Genomic DNA, 20,117 nt, shown 5'->3' with positions numbered 1-20,117 from the left:
CTTTCTTGGGAAGATACTGTTAAAACGGTGTCATGTGTACAATAACATGAAGACTTGATACTTCTCGAGGCAGTCCATCACTTGGTGGAGTTCTTGAAAGAGAGGTCCCAGTCTGTGATAGGAAGGCTTAATACTGGCTTTGAATTGAAAAAATCAAGTCCGAATAGCCACTTGTATCATCTGGGATGGTATAAAATTCAGATTTGTTGATGTTTTTAGTTGCAAAATAGTTCTGGCATGACTTCTGGGTAACCTAAGTATTTGAAAACCAAATGACTGGTTGGTTGTGATCTTCCTGGCAGACACAGTAATTTATTAATAAAAATAACTGGTTCAAAACAATATTTTTATTTTATTTTATTTTATTTTATTTTATTTTATTTTATTTTATTTTATTTTATTTTATTTTATTTTATTTTATTTTATTTTATTTTAATGTCTTTAAAGAATTAAAGAAAAACTAATTTAAAGAATTAAAGAAAAAAGATCTAGAAGGTAAAATGAGTGGGAATTATGAAAACATTCATCTATGTTTTCTTAGATCATCTCAGAGTCAGATTCTTTTTTCTGTGAATTCTTTTTACTTGGTAGTAGATAAGACACTCCCAAGAGCAGTAAAAAGTGGTCACCACTATAATGTGTCTCAGAACTGTGCTATGAAAATGCATTTTTAGGTTCTGCTTGTTGCAATAAGGCTAGAAAGAATAAGGAAGAAACAAAGTAAGAAACAAAATAGTGATTCAGAGTTTGTGTTGTTTGTAAAAGCATGCTTTGAAGAGTTGAGTTTTTCAGTTCCATAGCTTGTACATTTTTCTAACACCTTTTTGTGTAGTCGTTATTGTTCTTCTGGGACATTTGGCTCTATCCAAACATTCACTGAAAATATATTTAACAGTTCTGAAAATTTTTGGCATTGTCAGCATGGTTCTGTATGGCAACAAACTCAGTGAAGTGACAAGTTCCCACTAGGCAGTGATCCTAGCCTTAGTGCAGGTTGACAGATATGACATGCTACTGGCTCACCTTTTTCACTTATTGTTATGTGGACCCCTAGGTCTTTTCTGTCATATATATGACATTCTTCAGCAAGGTTTAATATGACAGAACTATTTAGTTTATCACTCCAGAGCACGATCTCTCCTGACAATGACATCAGACGGTAAAATTTACTTACATTTGAGCCTGTTCCATCTGTCAGAAGGCTGAGGTAAAGTATTCTGGCATCCGTCAAAAAAAGATAAATAAGTTATTTGCTTTTTCACATCAAATTTATCCAATAGCGTATTGATGTGCCTGGTTACTCATATCTCCAACATATCTGATTTTTATTGTTGTCTTCACAATAATTTAAAGAATTCAGGGATTCTTTCCACCTTGACTTGACAGATCAGAAATGTAAGTGATTTAAGGGGTAAAATAAGTGTTTGTGTCATGACCAGGTAGCAAATTATCCTTCCTAAGTTTAAGGATAGTAGAGAAAGTTAAAGTAACAATTTAGCAAAACCATGTTGTCTTTTTTCATATCACTTTACTACGGTTTTCCCAGTTCTAAAAACAATGAGATAGTTTTGGGGGCTCTGGAGAAGGTACAGGGTAGATCCACACTTCATGTCAGAGTATAAACCCAGGTGAGAAGCAGCAGGTGTTTTGTTACCCTGGAGCTGGAAGTTTTCATATATTTTGCTTTAAAGCAGTGTACAGCATGATGTGGGAAAGTTGTGATTGTAAGGCAGAAATACCATTGGGAAATGTGTATTTCAATTTCATTAACTTTGTCATTATTTTATTAAAAAGGTATTAATAACATATTTAGGATAAGACTCTAAGTATGTGTTTAAGGTACTTAATATAAAGCTTATTAATTATTGGGACATGTTAAATTTTATTTTTATTTTTTTTAAAATGCCAGTGCTTTAAAAATATTTATTGCATCCTTTATGCTATATTTTTATGGAAGTCTTGTTTACAAGACTGCTGTTTGTCAATATGGTTTGGGAGATCAAAAATGTATGTTCACTCTAACTGCACATTCAGCCACATTTTGCCTCTGGAAAAACATCTGGAAGATTCAAGGAGCTGAAATTGAGACAGAGATCAGAGTTGGCCCCTCTATTGTGCTAACACTACTAACTTTTTGAGAAAGGATACTATTATTTGGGAGTGATTTGGAAGAAATATATGATTCCTTGTGTTTGTATTGGGTCTAGGTAGCAACTTAGGACTTGCATTTAAAAGTTCAGCTCCAAAAGTTAAGTTCTTTGTCTAGTTATAGTCTGTTCTTTAACTATATCCACAAATTACCATTTATCCTTAAAGGCAATGGGAAAAGTGAAAGGAGAGTAGCACATGTTAACTGAAAACTTTGAAAATAAAGATCACTGTTCAAAGAAGAGGCAGCATGAAGAGATGTCAGCAATTCTTAAATATTATTAATTATTAAGTTCTTAAATATTTGATATTACAGGCCAGATGGAATTGGAACAGTATCTGTTGATGAGAAAGACAGGTTTGAGGAAATTAAGGACAGACTTTCCTCCCTTTTAGAAAACCAAATAAGCCATTTCAGGTAAGTGTATAATTTATTCAGTAATACTAAGTTTTGTCTGGCAGAATGTTTTTATTATGATGTTCAGTACTAATCTTGAACAGAGTGAAAATAATATAGTCTACCTGCAAAGAAGTTTTGAATGTATTAAATATGGAATAATTTATTTGCACAAGTGTTTGTGCTTAGAATTCATTTGCATGTCATTTGAGTTGTATTCTCTCTGTGGTAGAAAAGATACTGCAAGAATAAAGGCCTGGTTTTATTGGTCCTTTTGAACTTTAAGCTATCTATAAATCTAAGAAAATTGCCTGAATGAAAATGACTAAGTCATACCACTTTCTGGATTAATGCTGATCAGAAGAGTCATGTGAATAGGTAGGTACCTGGTACATATAGGTACCTACACAGTAGGTACAAACTTTTTTCCTGGTTGTCTAATGTCATTTGCTGGGTTTCATAATACACTTTCCAAAATCATCCTCAATAAAGAGTTTGTAATATGTAAGGACTGGCAATATAAGGACAGCTGTACCAGTAGAAGGAAGAGTACAAGAAACAGAGCAAACATGGAGTGATGTTTCCTCTGGTATCCTTCTAGCAGTTGATGGTTTGTGAACCTTAGCATAAGATTGGCATCTAGTTCACCAAATCTATTAGTTTATCACAGTTAGCCAACCTGTCTGCCACCATTCTGCCAATCTGAACATTTTTTAGAATGTATTTATATACCTTTTTTTATCTCTATCACCTTGTGACAACCTGTTCCACAGTTTAAATAGTGTTGTGTGAAAAAGCCTTATTTTCTTTGGAAAGGTTTGCTATAAGTCTGTTGTATGCCCCCTCTGTTGTGATGAGGTAAGTGTCTGGTATTCACTGGTATCTGTCATGTAGATAATGATGTTGTGTGGGAATTTTTTAAACAAGGAGGAGATCACAGAATCACAGAATTGTCTAGGTTGGAAGAGACCTCAAGATCATCGAGTCCAACCTCTGACCTAACACTAACAAGTCTAAACTAAAACTAAACTAAACTAACAATTCTAAACTAAACCATATCGCTAAGTTCAACATCTAAACCTCTTTTAAAGACCTCCAGGGATGGTGACTCCACCACTTCTCTGGGCAGCCCATTCCAATGCCTCACAACCCTCTCAGTAGAGAAGTTCTTCCTAATATCCAACCTAAAACACCCCTGGTGCAACTTAAGCCCATTCCCCCTCATCCTGTCACCAGGCACATGGGAGAACAGACCAACCCCCACCTCACTACAGCCTCCTTTAAGGTACTTATAGAGAGCGATAAGTAATGTACTTATAGAGAGCCTCCTTTTCTCCAGACTAAACAACCCCAGCTCCCTCAGCCGTTCCTCATAAGACTTGTTCTCCAGACCCCTCACCAGCTTTGTTGCCCTTTGGTGCCCTGGACTCGCTCAATCACCTCAATGTCCTTCTTGTAGCGAGGGGCCCAAAACTGAACACAGTACTTGAGGTGCGGCCCCACCAGAGCCGAGTACAGGGGGACAATCACTTCCCTAGCCCTGCTGGCCACACTGCTTCTTATACAAGCCAGGATGCTGTTGGCCGTCTTGGCCACCTGAGCACACTGCTGGCTCATATTCAGCCAACTATCAACCAATACTCCCAGGTCCTTCTCCACCAGGCAGAGATAGCAGTCTTCGCTTGAGACTTCTCCTCTGTATTAAACTAAAGAGAGCTAGGGTTCTCTTTGGAGAGTATTCCTTTGGGGAAAACAAACAAGCAAACGACAACAAAAAACAACAGTACTCCTTTCATTTCTTTTAAAAATTATTCTCTGACATATTTCATGTCTCCTGTCTTCCTTCGGATTCAATAGCTCTTGCCTAAGAAGCAATACAGAGCAGCATATGATGGAGTGCTTCCTACCCAGGTCTTGGAAAGGCAGGAGGAGAGTAATAACAAAAATACCTGCAGGGAGAAGGAAGAGTTGTTTTTGTGACAATCTTCTCATGTTTGCTACAAATCAAAACAAAGGAGTGTGGGAGTTTGGTGAAGACTTTTTGTCTGATTGGCATACCTATGAACATATCAAGTTTTTTGTAGAAACACAATCACTGTAATTTCCAATAAATGTAAGTACTTTTTCTCATACTGTGTGATGAGAGCAGTGAGAGTAGTTGCTGCCCAAAAACTGAAGTGGCAGAAGCCTTCTCAATATGTACAGAGGTAGAAGGGAAGCGAGAGAGCAAGAGAAGTTGGGCATCTTCAAGATTCAGGCATTCACATGAATGAGACTAATTATAAAATGTATAATAACGCCTAAATAATTATTTGAATTGGAACAAATAAAAGCAAAGGCCATCGTGTTTTATTACCTACACAGCAGAGTATGTTGATGAGCTTGGGCTGTATCAGCAACTTAGGGATCTTTCTGCCTGATTCTTGTTGGATCTTTAGGGAATTCAAATTACATTAGAAACTCCTCTTTGAGAGCAATTAAATGTGCCATTCAAAGGTGAATGTCTCCGTCCTTTAGGTTGCCTTCTGGGATTTGCCTTAAAATCTTATTTAATCAAAATAAACAAGAGAGCTCTGCCAGGTGAGGAGTAATCATTATATCTTTCTTTGGACAAATGATAGAAATTCAAAAAAAATAGGTGACATGTCTGGATTTAAATGAGGATGATGGTGTAATACTGGTAGAAGGAAGAATGAGTAGTGCCCTAGAATATGTAAAAGCATACAGAGCATAAAGGACATCCTGATATAGAATTGGCATTAGATTTTAAATAAAACTTAGATTCAAATTATGTGAAAAAATAATCTGTATCAGTAATTAACACAGGATAGTCTTGGCTGTGAGATTGCTTTCTTAAGAAAACATAGCATTAAAATTACTCTATGTTTCAGTCAATCAAAAATATTGTGAAAACTATGAGATGCTGAATATTTTTAAAAATGCATTCAGCAGTAAAGACTGATCCAAAGCAAAAACTGAGTTTCTCTGTTTTGGCCTTACTGTCCTTGAGTCCCCTTGAGTCACCGGGCAATCACACCATCTCCTAAGCTGATTTTTGCTTCTGCTGTCCTTTCTACTATCAGCATGACCATCCTTGCCTTTTATGTGTGTCCTAACATATTTTAAGGGCTTTCACATTTTCCTAGTTTGTTTTACAGTTTGCATGTTTTACAGTTTTTACATGCCAAATTCTCTACAATAACTTCTTTAACTTTCTCATGGAGTCATATAGAAAGTATTTAGTTTGTTTGTTCAATCACTTTTTTTTTTTTTTTTTTTTTTTTTTTAAATTGTGGCATGCATTTAAGTTTTGCTCCTACTTCTTGAATTTTACCTCAGAGTACTTGTAGGCTTATTGCTTTTTGGATAGCACTTTAAGGTTTGGACCTTTGTTTTTCAAGTTCATGTTTTTTCCTTAATTCCCATTCTTGAACTGAGTATACATATACTGAATTTATTTGGAATGATTTCTTTTGCTACACTGTTAATAATGTTATTATAATATTATGTTATTATATATTATGTTAAAATAATAACGTTATTATTTTGTGATCATTATTTTGTGTCCTGTTTACACTTGAGACCAGATCCAGAACAACATTTCTCTCATGGAACCTCAATTAGTTGTCCAAAGCAGCAATTCAATACCATGTTTCAAAATTTTATCATTCTATTTCATCCTAATGAGCTATTGATCATCACCTGTGTAGTTGAAATCTCTTAATATTTGTAGTTCTTCTAATCTCACTTTACATTTTCTAATTGTTCTCATCACCCTAACAGGGTCAGTAGTATGGTAGTACAGTTTTATTGTAATAATAAGGGATTCTCGAGGATTGCCAACGTGTTTTTTTTCCTTTTCCTTTTTTTTTTTTTTTCTGTAATATGTCAGTACTTTTCTAAGCTTTACTCTTGCTCTATTGCTTTGCACTGCATGCACTAGTCAGCTGTCATTGCAGACAGTTTCACTAAAGTGTATTTCCCTTCTTGCCTTTTCAGAGCTGCACTGAACATATGCTACATCCACCTAGGTCACATTGATCCAGCAAAGGTTTTCTCCCATGCCTGTCAGCTAATCCCCCAGCTTCCAGTTTTAATACTGTCTTGTAACCTTTTTAATTTTCATTGCCATCAGCCTGGTGATTAAGATGGAGCCTGCCCATTCTGTGCTGGTGGTTCCTTACTTAAATATTTCCCAGTCCTTGAGGTTCTTAAACTTCTCCTCTCTGTCATCTTTTCTACCCACTGAGACTCCAGATTCCTGCCTGCCTCTCAGGCATCAAATATGGAAGAGCCACTATTTCAGAGAAAGCTGTCATGGCTGTCTTGGACTTAACCTCTTGCCTGGCTGTGTGAATTTAGTCTCTGGAGTATTCCTTCTTCATTTCTGTATGTTGTTGGTAGTAATGTAGACCATCAGTCCTTCTCTTTCTCTATTCTTCCCTAAGTAATTTACACAAATATCTCCTGAGGACCAATATCTTGGTACACAGTAAAAGGCTGTAATGCTGGAGGCAGGACTGCTTAGAGTGTCCCTTTAGGCATCAACTATGATCATTTCCTTTTCTCTAAGGTTCTTATCTCAAGAAAACAACTCTTCCCTGTCAGAAGCTCTTTGTACCAATTGCACATAAAAGCTGGCTGCCCATGTCATACTCATGGATATTGAATAACCCCCAGGTCTTCAGTCTGCATTTTCAACTTTAAACTGTGGAATTTGGAGACTTCTTATGTTGTTTACATTGCAGAACATACACTGGTTTGAAATATTAAGTATAATCAAAGAATGAGTGACGTTTATTCAAAAACTACCATTCCAAGTTAGTAAGAATAAACCATGGGAAAGACTTGGATTCCAAGGATTATGGAAAAGAAAGAGTCAAAACAACTAAGGGCCTAAGGGCCATTAAATCTCCTTTCCTAATTTGTTAACAGGTCCCCAAGAGTTGTTAGCACTACTGTAGGATAGAAAGAGAATGAGGCAAAGCAAATACTGAAATTCTCTCAGCTGGAAATCCTTTTTTGACCTCATTTACAGGGCTTTATTTTGGCTGACCAAAATGCATATCTAAAATTCACTGGTCTGAATCCTTTTATCATTAGAAAGTATTTTACTGTTGGAAAATATTAGAACACGAGGCTGCCATTGAGTAATAATAAGAGAAAAATAATCTTAGCAAAAAGATTTGAGGAAAAGAAATCCATTTTCCAATTGGGGATATTCCAAAAGATTTTATAGACAGGATTAGGAGAGGCTACTACTGCTTTAGCTCTATAGTCTCATTGAGCTGCTCTATTGGATCATTCATCAGACAACAATTAAAAACAAATCTATGAATGGGATCACTTTTTTATTTACATGTTATATGTTATTGGAAGTGCGGAGACAGAATCAGGTATGTTTTAAGTCCTAGCCAATAAAATTAAAAATGACAGAAAATGCTTTTCCAAACTTTTTATAATAAAATAGGAAACATTATCTGCACACGATTTTGCTCCCAAGTATCTCTAAAAACTTAAATATCAGATATTTTATTCTTATATTAATCCAATATTAAAGCTAAAAGATAATACACAGAGTGTTGCTTCACTGTCATGTAGCTGTTATGACTACATGAGAAATAGTATCTCTTTCCAGGAAGATGAAAGTTAAGCTCATCAGAGACTATTAATTATCTTATAACTATTAATTAGTTGAGAAAGTGCATGCAATGCTTTTTTCCTTTTGTATTTTTTCTATAGTAAGGCCTGAGCTGCTGGTGGGTTTATACTGCTATGGTATATATATTCTTCATGGCAGACTAGTGAAGAGATCATCTGCTTTCATTAGTACTTTGCCTATGGGAGTCTGCTATTAAAATAATTTAATGCGAGTTTTGTACACAGTTACATCTCAAAGTAAATTCTTATCATTTTTTCTCTCTCTCTCTCTCTTTTTTAAAGATACTGTTTCCCTTTTGGACGACCTGAAGGAGCTTTAAAAGCCACACTATCATTACTTGAAAGGGTAAGTTTGACAGTATAGTTTACGTTCTGCCTGAGTAGTAAGCCTGCATTTTTCTTTTGCCTTCAGGCCACTGAAATTTGACTTGTTTCTTCTTTAGTATTCTACTACTGGTTTTAGTTGTTCACTGGGAGGTGTTTGTTTGTTTGTTTGTTTAGCTTTGTTTTTCTCAGTGTTTTCCACAAATGCAAACAACTGTTCTCTGTAGGACAAATTTCTTGGAATTTCACTTTAAGCCACTGCAATTACACTGTTTCTTTATAATTTAATGACTACCTAGCATTATCTCTAAAGTAGTACAGGTCTACTCTACATCCCCTCTTTCCTGCTGTCTACAACTTCCTTGCTGCTGATTTTGTCAGTACTGGTACAGAAAATTAAAAAGCATCTATAAGATGCTTTTAAAGCATCTTTAAGATGCATAAGATGCTTTGTTTTTTAAGAAAAAACAAACAAACAAAAAACTATATGCAATAAAACTGTCATGGGCAGTTAGCAGTGTAAAGCCCTGGAAAGCAAATCCTCTTTTACTGACTGAAAGGGAGAAGGCCTTGTAATGGTAAAAGCATCTCTGCCTTCTCTGGGGAAAGAGAATTTAAAATTCCAACAGGGATTTCAGAGGACTATCAGTAGGAGCCTGAAGAGTGTGTGAATGGGAAAAGGAAAAAAAAAGACAAGAAAAAAAAAAAGAACAAAAAAAAGCTTAGTTCCCACTCCGTATATCTCTACTAAAGTCAATGAGGTCTGGCCCTGGGAAGTGACAGCCGTTTAGCCTTGCAGAACACACCATAGATGGAGATTCTGTCTTCGAAAGCATTCTACCTCTCTGCTCAGATCTTCGGAGACACCACCTGGAGTATCGTGATCAGCTCTGAGGCACCCAATATAAGAAAGACATGGACCTGTTAGAGGTCCTTGAAGAACCTCCTATGAAGACAGGCTGAGAGAGAAGGCTCTGGGAGACCTTATTGAGGCCTTCCAGTACATAAAGGGGGCCTACAGGGAAGCTGGACTTACTCCTGACTCTTTGTCAGGGGGTGTAGAGATAGGACAAGGGGTAATGGCTTTAAACTAAAGGAAGATAGGTTTAGATTTGATAAAAGGAGGAAATTCTTTACTCAGAGGGTGGTGAGGTGCAGAAACAGGTTGCCCAGAGAAGCTGTGGATGCCCCATCCCTGGAGGTGTTCAAGACCAGGTTGGACGAGGCTCTGAGGAACCTGGTCTGGTGGGAGGTGTCCCTGCCCATGGCAGGGAGGTTGGAAATAGTTGATCTTTAAGATCCCTTGCAACCCAAACCATCCTATGATTCCATGATTGTGTGATTTTTCACAAGGATGTGCTAAATTTGAAAGACTTAAGGAAGAAAAGCAATCAGTATGAGCTAGTTCTGATGGCATTGTTCATACTTTCTCTTTTACGCTGTTGAAGAATCAATGGTTATGCAATGGTGGAAGCTTTTTCCACAGGTGAGAACAAAGCAAATTTTCACATTCACATGTTTTCTGGGTACCATGATCCAAACCATGCAAGGAATGCTCTTGTTATACTGTTCTTGGTGTCACCCAAATGAAAACTGATTGGCATGCTGCAAGATCTTGCAGTATCTTGTATAAAGTGTAAATATAGTGTTCAACAGAAGTCTTTAAAGACAAATATCTAGTTTCACCAGCTGAAATAGTTCCTTTTTGATTTCTTCCTTTATTATCACAACTGAAGTAACATTAGGATACTTTTATCCTTTTCCCCTGAGTATTAAGTAATGAGTGTAACCAAGTGGTATAATTGTCTCTGGTACAGGTTTTAATGAAAGATATTGCCACTCCTATACCAGCAGAAGAGGTGAAGAAAGTGGTCAGAAAATGTCTGGAGAAGGCTGCCTTGATCAATTACACTCGACTTACAGAATATGCCAAAATAGAAGGTTAGTACAGCAATCAACTGCCAAAGTGGCTGTAAAAGCCAACAATGCCTATTAACTGAATATTCTGTGAGCAGCCTTTTGCCTTTCCTGAACAAACCCCTTCCACAGCAAGGGGAAATGTCTCATTAAAATCTCAGCTGGTGAACTATGGAGCTTTTTCCTATTCATTGGCTTTAATATGCCTCCTGGGACCCTGTTTGAATGGAAGACCAGGACTTCTTAATTTAAGTTGCCCTTTGTTCTTACTTTTGAGTTTTCCACAAATCTAAAAGGTTGTTTATGGATTATTTTTTATTTCTCTAACTATTTCTAGTAATTAAACTACTGACAGGAAATTCTTTACTTATCAGCAGTAACAGTACCTTGAAACTTGAAAACTCTGGATGTACATGCCTTTCTGATGTATTTATAAGGCAGACAGATAAGTGTCATTTCTTTTTGCCGTTGTGTTTTCAGATGTATGAAAATAATCTGATGATTAAAACTTTAATTGCATCATGATTTCCTGAATGAACTAATGGGACAAAACACTAGATTTTATTGTAATCAGTAGTTTTTCTGGAATTTACATATGTTCTGGAACATATACATTGAAATTAATTTAAGACCATACTAAAAAATTGGCTAGGAAACACAACATCATTTTAATATCGTACAGAAGTAAACCTGATGTAGAACAAAGACGAAGTCACAATAGTGACATGCTTTGTAAAGACACAGCTGTTACTCTCCATAAAGCACAGAAAGCTATATGTGTACAGATATATTCAGAAGTAGAAAACCATATGTGTGCATCTATATAAGTGTTTCTTTTGAGGTACTGTCAATTAGCATGAAAATAAATGATGACTTCTGCTTTAAAAATCTAGTTTTTATATGGTGAGGAAGGATTTTTCATAGCATATATTTCTAGAAATACACCAGAAGAAATAGTTATCATAACAACAAAATGAAGAAGCCCCATATGTCTAGCAATATTATAAAGTCAACTTTTTTTCCTTTTTCCATTTCTGTTCAAATTCTCTGAAAAGCATGATTTAACCAATCTCAGAAGTGATTAACAAAAAAACCCATCTCATCACTATGGCAACCAGTATTATATCATGGGAGTAACAACATGAAACCATCTTAGTAACCAGTTTATCATAATTAATTATGATATCATGTTGTGTTAAAGAAAGAAAGATGAATATTAAATCTATTCTGGAAAACAAGAAAGCAAAAGTATGATTTCCCTTAGTTTTTATCTTCCTGTATTCGTAAGAAGGATTTTTTTGATGCTCAATATTAGTCTCTTAGCAAACCTATTGTAATAATGGGTATAAAAATTGAAATAGTTTTAAAAAAAATACAAAAGTTTGCCAAATATATATAAACTCTCTGACACTAACTTGGATTGGAAAAGGTTTTTACAATGAAGTAAATACATCTTTATTCAGGATTTTTAACTAAATCCTAGAAAATGTTGGCAGTTCACTGTGAACATCAAATTCTGCCCTTTCAAATATGCATACTAGTAATACTGCTGTAAGCTGGAATGGCATATAAAACTGAAGTCCATTCCATGGCATATATTGACTTGCGAATTTCTTTTTGGGTTTATTTTCTTTTGGTTTAAATACAACCAGGTTTCTATAAGTAGATTTATACTCAAGATAGATAATTGCATATAGAAGTCTAGTACATCAAGAGAGATAGATAAAGTACTTTTTCTGAGAATAAGTAGTGTACTGTTTGAAAGTGAAGGGCTCCAATGCCATAACATCAGAAAATTAAACACATTGGTCTTCGGTTGCAATGAGATATAAATGTAATAGTTTTCATCCATTCCCTTTACGTTTATGGGAACATTACTGTATCCTGTGCACTGAAATAGTGTTCTCTTGAAGTAATTAATGCCTATATTTGCATTAATTACTTATTCCTCAAATTGAATTTGAGGAGACAAAAAGGAGACAAGAAAAAAACCACGGAAGTGGTATTGGCATTTCTGCCACAGTCAGGACTGTCACTGCTGTTCTCAAAATTTTAAGTCTTTAACTCCTTGGTATTTATTCTACTCTGATGAAATTGAAGTAGTTGTATTTCTACAATGATTTTTTTCCTTTTTTTTTTTTTTTTTTTTTTTTTTTTGTTTGTTTGTTTGTTTTGTTTTATATTTAGCAACAACAGAAAAGGATTCAGGTGATTACTGTTTGTGTGCATGTCTGCATGTGATTTATTGTGTTGGTGTGTTGCATCTGTTGTTTTGTTATTTTTGTTGATTTCAACATTACCAAGATATTGACCAGAACATAAGCAAGCCTTAAAATTAATTTTGATATAGTATAGTATAGTCCCTGTGTTATTCATTTGTACCAGTGCTTAATTATGATGTGTATATTTATGAGCAATACAGATAATTTTATTATCCTGTATATTTTGGAATATTAAAACAATTCTAGTTTTTGTGAAAGAGCTGTAACAAAGTGATGCAGAGAAGTTTAGCTGTTAATCCCAAATGAATATCTTGATAAGAGAACTGATTTTATAAGGTTTGTTTTATATCTCTCTGATATGGCTGTGGTTTGTAATAAGTTTCTTTTTGTAGTTACAGATGAGGTTTGAGAGCATGGTCGTTCTTTGTGTTTCAGATTTCTTAAATCTGGTATGCCACATATTCTACAGTAGTGCAGAGAGTTTACTGATTGCTTGTATCCAAATAATTAACCAAATGATCAAAAAAGAGCATAGGTGAAGTACTGGCTACACAGTGACCAAGTAGTAATGGCTACTCAAACAAAAAAAAAAATGTCTGAGTAGTGGCTATATGGAAGCATGACGGATTGTGCATATACATGCACATTGGAATGGAATTGAATAGAGTGGAACAGAACAGAACAGAACAGAATAGAATAGATGCACACACTACTTTGTCTTACCTTTCTTAAAGATGTACAAGCAGCCCCAACAGTAGCCTGATGATAATACTTTGTGGGGTTTCAGCCACAGCTGTGGCAAAGAGTTTTGAGTTGTTCGTTTTCTCAGAATACATTCATTTTCTGTCCATAGGGACCGACTGGGGTGATTACTTTAAAGGTTGCATCCAGGTAGTTGGAAATGGAGCTCCTTGACATTGAGGGGCCTGAAGGGAGAAAGAAAGTTTATTTTTCACTTTCCCCTTCTCTGTAAGAGGAACTGCTTACTTAGCCAGTAAGCAAGCAGAAAATGATAGCAAATTATAAAGACTACATTTTTTAAAAGTTATGTTCATAACTTAAAATTCCAAAAAATCAATGATTCCCAAGACTTCCTTATGTAGTTGAAGAAAATATCTTTTCAAATGAGAAATTTAGAAAGTGTTGACTTTGTGAAATGAGAAAACTGAGTTTAGAGTTTGTCTCCTATGACCTTTGTGCTCCAAAACCTCAGTTGTACACTTCTGTATAACATGTATACAGAAAAGCAGAAATCTTTCTTTCCCACACATTTGCTATTCTTATTTTTTTCTCAGGCCCATTATGTCAGAATCACAAACCATTAGGCACAGATGACATATAAGCACAGAAAAAAAAAAAAAAAAAAAAAAAAAGGACTGTACCTATTTTCAGTCATTTTACACATTTGGTTTAAGGATGCTTTGAGAGGAACTATTGCCATGTTCTTAAGATTCTAGGATAGCAAAGCTGTCCCCTAAGTGACCTGGCAAATGGGAGTATTACAGAATGGATGAGAGGAAAGCCTATGGCATACAGTGAGTAAATGGAAATTTACTGCATGAGTTAGGTGAAGCTAGAGATTTTGAGGTTGTATTTATAATTTAATTGCTTAGTTTAATTATGTTTCTAACTGAAATACAGGTGAAAATTAATGATACCACTCTGAAAAATTAATTTTATTGAAAAAAGTAAACAGACTGTGTTGCACAAGAATTTAATTTTGCATTGAATCAATTTATCTGGTGTAAAAGGTTAAGTAGTTAGATGGAATCCAAATAAAATTTGATCTTGGGCATCATTCATATTTTAGCCTGGCCAACAGAGCCAAATCCTGTTCCTGTTGGTGTCACTAGCTGCACTACAAATTTCATCATGAGCTTGATGTACAGCATGTTTAGCCCTAGAACCACGTATTGTATTGTTGTGGAAAATAAGGAAAACTATTTCTTGATAATTATTTTTACCTTTTAACTTGTAACTGGATACCGTATAGAGAATCTTGAATTGCAAGAGTGTCCTTGTTGGGTAATGCAGAGGTGAACATGCAAATTCTTTTCGTTGCGAGAATCCTTTCTCAGCAGTGTGGTTGCCAGGTTCCCAGGTCTATTCCCCAAGTGCTCTCATTTTCACGGTCTCAATTGAACAAGACTCTGAATGCTTTCCCAGAAGACGGTGGTTACTTTCTTAATGGCAGACGCAGTAGTATAAGCAGCACTTGTATTAACAGGATTTGTTTGCAGTCAGGATGACATTTTATTTAGCACTCCCATGTTGTTGTACTATTATGAATATAGAACAGCTTTTTTCAATAAAAATTACATTTGCAGTGACAATTATACAAGGTTCAGCATGTCATTCCTTATGACATGTACAGCTGAAATTCTCATGGAGTAGCTAATCTGTTCAGTCAGTATAATTGCCATTATGGAGAGAACAACATCAAACCTACTATTATAATTTTGAACTATGTCTCAGAACTCTCATGTAATGCCCTTGTAGTTTGCAGCAAGGGTTTATAATTTGTCAAGAAGATGATCATGGCATCAGTATGTGAAAATCTCTTTTTAAGTATAAACTGTTTTCATTTCAGCACATGCTGCCATTGAGACCGCTACCTGAAAGTAGTTTTTAGATCATTTTGTGTACGACATGTTTTCTAGTCTTACTCAATATTTAACTTGAGTTATCTCTCCCAATAGATTATGAAGAACATCTTTTGGCCTGCTAGATGCTGAGGCCAGAGCCAAATACTTCAGATGAATGTTGTATAGCTTCCAATGAATAGCTTAGAGAAATTTGCATGCCTCCCTCACCTGTTTTCTTTTCTCCATAAAACATCACCTTACTTATACAGAAATCATATGTTTATTTGCATTTTATACATACCCATTAACAAATACACAGTAATAAAATACTTTATTCCTTCTCAGAAACAATTTTTTCCTCATTTGCATTAATTTGAAATTTGAATGGATGAGGAGGAATGGACTCTGCAAGTGCTGTTGTCATTGCCTAAGAGAAGTGGTAGAACCTCACACGTAAACACATTTTTCAGCACAAGGGCATTACTTTTCTGTGGAGTAAAAAAGGGCCTGGGTTAGGGATTAAAGTGGTAAATGGCTGTGAAGCGAACAGGTCAGTATCTGTCATTGTTGGTAGATACTCACTTCTGAGGTGACAGACAGATTGTAAACGTGAATTATTAGGTATTTGTCTTTGAACTCATTCTTTTTAAAAGTCTATGATAACTGAATATGTATATACTGGGATCCTTCTGCCAATCAGTTTTAATAAAAGGAATGAGAATAGATTCAATTAAAATCAGGGCAAATAGTTACTGTGTAGCGTGCAATTGCTCAAAGGCAAATCACAGTTGTCATCCCAATATTTCTTTCTCTCAGACAGACTGCCAAAGGCTGAATAACTGTTAACTCCGTATAATAGAGGGTCAGGAGCAACTCAACAGTTGCTTTTTTAAAGGACACTGATCGTTAACATACTCATTACATACAAGTTTCTAAAGGAAAGGGTAGTATGTAAATGCCCTCAAGGCTCAGAAGGATCTATCTGACTTAAAAAGAAGAACACTACAAACATTATTGAAATTGAGAAGACAAGTGGAGAGAGTCATTGTACCTGGAGAGGACTTGATTAAAGCTCTCCATGCATGTTCATTTCACTGAACAAACAAAAATGAATGAGTTGCACAGCTGCATAGCACCTTCTTGGTCTCTGTTTATTGTGCAACTAAAACGGAAATATAAGAATACAATCAAATATTCCAGATTTCAGTTTTGGAACAGAGGTCTGGAAAGGAACCTGGGGACTGTTAGGTCCTCATCCTGATACCTCCTTCATAAATGTACCCAAATACTGCCTTAACAGCTGGGCTGAGCTGTTCTTCATTCTGTATTTCTTCCCCTTTTCTGCCCCCTGCTTCAACCAGGTGAAGGCCATTTCAAGTCCTTCACAGAATCACAGAATCACAGAATTTCTAGGTTGGAAGAGACCAAAGATCGAGTCCAACCTCTCACCTAACACTAACAAGTCCTCCACTAAACCATATCACTAAGTTCAACATCTAAACGTCTTTTCCCGCTCTACTCTGCGCTGGTGCGGCCTCACCTCGAGTACTGTGTGCGGTTCTGGGCACCACAGTATAAGAGGGACATGAAGCTGTTGGAGGGTGTCCAGAGGAGGGCTACGAAGATGGTGAAAGCCCTGGAGGGGAACACGTACGAAGAACGGCTGAGGTCACTGGGCCTGTTCAGCCTGGAGAAGAGGAGGCTGAGGGGAGACCTCATCACAGTCTACAACTTCCTCCTAAGTGGGTGTCGAGAGGCAGGAGACCTTTTCTCCATTAACACCAGTGACAGGACCCGTGGGAACGGGGTTAAGCTGAGGCAGGGGAAATTTAGGCTTGACATCAGGAGGGGGTTCTTCACAGAGAGGGTGGTTGCACACTAGAACAGGCTCCCCAGGGAAGTGGTCACTGCACCGAGCCTGTCTGAATTTAAGAAGAGATTGGACTGTGCACTTAGTCACATGGTCTGAACTTTTGGGTAGACCTGTGCGATGTCAAGAGTTGGACTTGATGATCCTTAAGGGTCCCTTCCAACTCAGGATATTCTATGATTCTATGATTCTATGATTTTAAAGACCTCCAGGGATGGTGACTCCACCACTTCCCTGGGCAGCCCGTTCCAATGTCTAACAACCCTTTCAGTAAAGAAGTTCTTCCTAACATCCAACCTAAAACTCCCCTGGCGCAACTTTAGCCCATTCCCCCTCGTCCTGTCACCAGGCACATGGGAGAACAGACCAACCCCCACCTCACTACAGCCTCCTTTAAGGTACCTGTAGAGAGCAATAAGGTCTCCCCTGAGCCTCCTTTTCTCCAGGCTGAACAAGCCCAGCTTCTTCAGCCGCTCCTCGTAGGACTTGTTCTCCAGACCCCTCACCAGCTTCATCGCCCTTCTCTGGACTCGCTCAAGCACATCCTTGCTCTATAAGTTATGAATCACCCTACAACCAAATTACTACCTAATTTTTAGCACACTACCCTTCTCCTTTATCTCAGATAGCTCCTTCCTTTATTAGCTTCATCTCCAGTCCATCCATACTCTATGATGCGTTTTAGACAATTGTTTTATACTTACACAACCAACTTTTTAATAGCCGTTCATTATCTTTTAGTCTTTTGTTCTTCAGTTTTATCATCTTAGAAGCCTTTCTTTATTAAAGTTTGAATTGAGCCTTGAACATTGGTGACTGTGCAAAGTCATGTCCATGAAATGCCTTGCACAGTTCTCAATCTGCACCAGTTTGGTGGCTGCACACTAATGGCTACCTAAGCTCCACCATGCCACTCCTTCATCCTCATTCTCTTCCCTTGCTCCATGTGGGGTCCCTCCCATGGGAAGTTGTCCTTCCCAAACTGATCCTGCGAGGACTTCTCACAGGCAGCAGCTCTTCAAGAACTGCTCCAATATGGGTCGGTACCATGCAGTGTGTCCATCAGGAGCAAACTGCTCCATTACGCATCCTGGACAAGCGGCAGTTCCCCCCAGACCCCTGATCCTGTGTGGGCTCCTCTCCACAGGTACAGCTCTGGCCTGTAGTCTGCTTACGCAGGGCCTCTCCACAGGCCACAGCCTCCTCCAGGCCACATCCACCTGCTCCACCGGTGGCTCCTCCACAGGCTGTAGCACGGAGATCTGCTCCATGGGCTGCAGGGGGACAGCCTGCTCCACTATTGGCCTCTCCATGGGCCACAGGACGCCTGGAGCACCTTTTCCCCCTCCTTCTTCACTGACCTTGGTGTCTGCAGGGCTGGTTCTCTCATTTCTCACTCCTCTCTCCCATCTACTGTTGTGCAGCAGTTCTTTCCCTTCCTTAAATTTGCCCTCCCAGAGGCCCAACCAACATCACTCATGGCTCAGCTCTGGACCCTTTTGGAGGTCCCTTTTGGAGCCGACTGGAGTTGGCTCTGATCTAACATGGGGCTACTGCTGGGTTCTGCTCACAGAGGCCACCCCTTCAGCCCCCTCAAAACCAAACCCTTGCCACATAAGCCCAATACAACCATAAACGCTTAATGTAATATGTTTGAGAAATGCTGGTGTTTTCCTGTCCTTATCAGGTTTGTGGCACACAGCTGTTCTGTGAAAAGTTAATACAATCCAGTCTGCATAGGCTGATCATTTCCAACTGCTGAGTTATAGCAAATGTTTACTGCTGTTCATTTGTCAAGTGCATTGCCCTTCCTCTTAAAGTATTACATTTTGTTTTTCCTTCACATTCTTTGGTGTTCTCCAATTCTTCTGTTACTGCATTTTGACCTTGCTCTCTATTGCCAGTGTTTTACAACATTGTTACCTGCACATTCTTAAAATTTATTCTGAAGTCATTGGTGCAAATATTAAAGAAGCTCACTCCTACAGTGGATCCTCAAGGAACTCCTCAAGAAACCTTTATTTGCTCTTTCTCAACACTACCCATAGCCTTTCTCTTGAGGGAGCTTTTTTATCCAACACACATTTTCTTTTTTAATCCTCATTTTTGTAGGCTTAACTGGTAGTCTTCCCATGAAGCACTGTATCAAATGCTTTAGTAAAGTCAGAATAGATGAGATCTACTGAATTCCTTTCCCTTGAAAATATCCTATCAAGAACAGCCACTGCACAAGTCTAGTGCAAACTACATTTGCAAATATGTTTTATTGTTTTCATTGTGTGTCCTCAATTAGTCATTTCTTCAAATTTCCTTTTAATCGCCATCATCACTTTTCCTCACTCTTTACCTGTAAGCATTAGGTTTGCTCTTGTCACCTTTCAGTAACAATTCAGAAATTTAGACTCTTAAAATTATTAGATTGATGAAAAACTAAGTCTGCACTTTCAAGTGCCAGTTGTCTGGCACAAGGATGTCAATTATTCAGCTCCTTTAATTCATGGAGCTCTTCAGTTTGCCATGTTTGTTACCTCTGAGTTTTCTTCCACGGGAACAGAAAGTGCTAAGAACATTAGCTCTTGCCCCCTTTGAAGAGAAATTATAAACAAGGAAAGGAAGAAAATACCAAAATACCAAGTGCTAGTATCTCATCTGTGTTTCCAAAACCAGAACACAAAGCATCATAAATTAGGTGACTTTGATCAGTAATTAAAAAATGAGATTTCTTGTTATCTCTGAATTTTTGTTACTGCTTTTACCTCTTCAGATTTCATGTTGGTTTTTTTTTTTTTTTTTTTTTTCTTTCTTTTTTTCCCCCAGCTTCACATGAAGCAATAGTTTCTCATTTTTGTAAAGAAATGTGATTGTTCCGTGAAGGTAATTCCATTGAATATGATAATAAATTTGAAAAAGCTGAAAACATTGTAGTGTCACTCACTTTATAAAACAATAGGTTATAAACTAGGAGATGTAAACTCTAACTTCCTACAAATCTC

At 37.2% G+C, this 20,117-nt stretch overlaps 1 protein-coding gene across 6 annotated transcripts in view; it reads left to right on the top strand.

Annotated features, from left to right (window-relative positions):
- Window positions 1–20,117, top strand: part of CADPS2 (calcium dependent secretion activator 2) — a gene marked incomplete at both ends in the record, with an annotated part of 310,262 nt that overhangs the window by 218,452 nt on the left and 71,693 nt on the right. For 4 of the 6 annotated variants that reach the window (XM_084296609.1, XM_084296611.1, XM_084296606.1 and 1 more), the window contains 3 exons: window positions 2,465–2,566; window positions 8,489–8,552; window positions 10,348–10,471. In XM_084296609.1, the coding sequence (XP_084152735.1) occupies window positions 2,465–2,566; window positions 8,489–8,552; window positions 10,348–10,471 (290 nt within the window). Of the gene's footprint in view, window positions 1–2,464; window positions 2,567–8,488; window positions 8,553–10,347; window positions 10,472–12,634; window positions 12,656–20,117 lie in introns of all 6 variants that reach the window. The other 2 variants (XM_084296610.1, XM_084296607.1) reach the window with 1 other exon arrangement.

The sequence above is a fragment of the Netta rufina genome (genome assembly GCF_964035555.1).
Source record: "Netta rufina genome assembly, chromosome: 1".
In the NCBI taxonomy this organism is placed as follows: domain Eukaryota; kingdom Metazoa; phylum Chordata; class Aves; order Anseriformes; family Anatidae; genus Netta; species Netta rufina.
The sequence above is the reverse complement of the archived record's forward strand: the minus strand, read 5'-3'. Positions and strand labels throughout refer to the sequence as shown.